This window comes from Octopus bimaculoides, chromosome 15 (assembly GCF_001194135.2).
Source record: "Octopus bimaculoides isolate UCB-OBI-ISO-001 chromosome 15, ASM119413v2, whole genome shotgun sequence".
NCBI lineage: Eukaryota > Metazoa > Mollusca > Cephalopoda > Octopoda > Octopodidae > Octopus > Octopus bimaculoides.
This window is the reverse complement of record NC_068995.1, coordinates 10,781,367-10,782,828: the sequence shown is the minus strand read 5'-3', so window position 1 is coordinate 10,782,828 and position 1,462 is coordinate 10,781,367. Positions and strand designations below refer to the sequence as shown.

Sequence of the window (1,462 nt, the reverse complement as noted above, 5' to 3'; positions counted from 1 at the left end):
CCTTATCGCATACCTTGTTGTCAGCTGGGCATGCTATATCTATGATCCAGCATTGTTTGCTTTCTTTCTCAATTAAGACTATGTCTGGCTTCCTATTCTCTGTTATTATTATTATTATTATTATTATTATTATTATTTCTTTTTCTTCACAGCCTAATAAGTATTTCTGCCTGTTTACATATGGTGACACTAAATATAAGAACAAGGCAATTTCTGTGAACTATCGACAGATTTCCTGTACTGTGCCAAAGGTAAGCAACACTTTTATTTACAATGAATTAACTGATTACATTAATCAATTAAATTCCATCCATAATTGGAAATTGTAATGTCTAACATACCTCCAGTTACACAGACTGGGAAAAGAAAAAAAATTTTTTTCAGTTTTAATATTTTTCATGAATCATAAAGCAGTAATTTATTCATTGCTATAGCTAATGTATCTGTAAAATATGTTCATCATCATCATCATTATCACCATAATCATCATCACCATCATCATGTATTTAGAAAACACACACACACACATTATCTAGATGTATCCTTGTTTTTAAGGTAGATACACTATTGTTGCATATTATAAGCAGTAAATAGAAATGCAAGCATCTTGAAGGACACCCACTCGTAATATAAAGCCTCCAAAATATTCTAGCATAGAAGATAATGATGATGAGGAGGAGGAGGATGACGATGATGACAATAACAATGACAATGTTGATGATGGTTGTGTTGTCAAAAGTGACCATAAATCTGAATGTAATATAACCATGTGTGTGCTTCTGAAATGATTTACATGACTCTAGCATGATACAATTGTTTTTTTTTTTAATTTACGAAAATTAAAATTTAAAAAAAAAACTCCTTTTGATTCTTTCTTTTGCAGGTGAAACTAAACAACATAGATTCCAAACCCATCTTCAACGTGTCCGTGTCTGTGATATGGGAAGAAAGAACAATTGAAAGCGAAAACGGTCCAGAACCGTTAAAGAGTAATATTTTGTTTACATACATTTATATATCGTTCTTTACATTGAAAATCACTTCAATCAATTCTCTGGTATTTCCATGCATTGTCTGGTTATTCTGTTACCATTAACTACCAGTTCCGAGACCCAATGCTCTCATCTACCGCTCTATTTACCTTCTTCCTGTTACTCTTTTACTTGTTTCAGTCATTTGACTGCGGCCATGCTGGAGCACCGCCTTTAGTCGAGCAAATCAACCCCAGGACTTATTCTTTGTAAGCCTAGTACTTATTCTATCGGTCTCTTTTGCCGAACCTCTAAGTTACGGGGATGTAAACACACCAGCATCGGTTGTCAAGCGATATTGGGTGGACAAACACACACACACACACATATATACGGCAGGCTTCTTTCAGTTTCCGTCTACCAAATCCACTCACAAGGCTTTGGTCGGCCCAAGGCTATAGTAGAAGACACTTGCCCAAGGTGCCACGCAG

The 1,462-nt window shown here is 35.1% G+C and overlaps 1 protein-coding gene across 1 annotated transcript in view; it reads left to right on the top strand.

Annotated features, from left to right (window-relative positions):
• The window catches only part of LOC106873239 (plexin-A2), a gene marked incomplete at its 3' end in the record, with an annotated part of 282,570 nt that overhangs the window by 217,797 nt on the left and 63,311 nt on the right, over positions 1-1,462 (top strand). The window contains exons 13-14 of the mRNA XM_014920511.2: positions 153-251; positions 884-989. Of these exons, the coding sequence (XP_014775997.1) occupies positions 153-251; positions 884-989 (205 nt within the window). The remainder of the gene's footprint in view (positions 1-152; positions 252-883; positions 990-1,462) is intronic.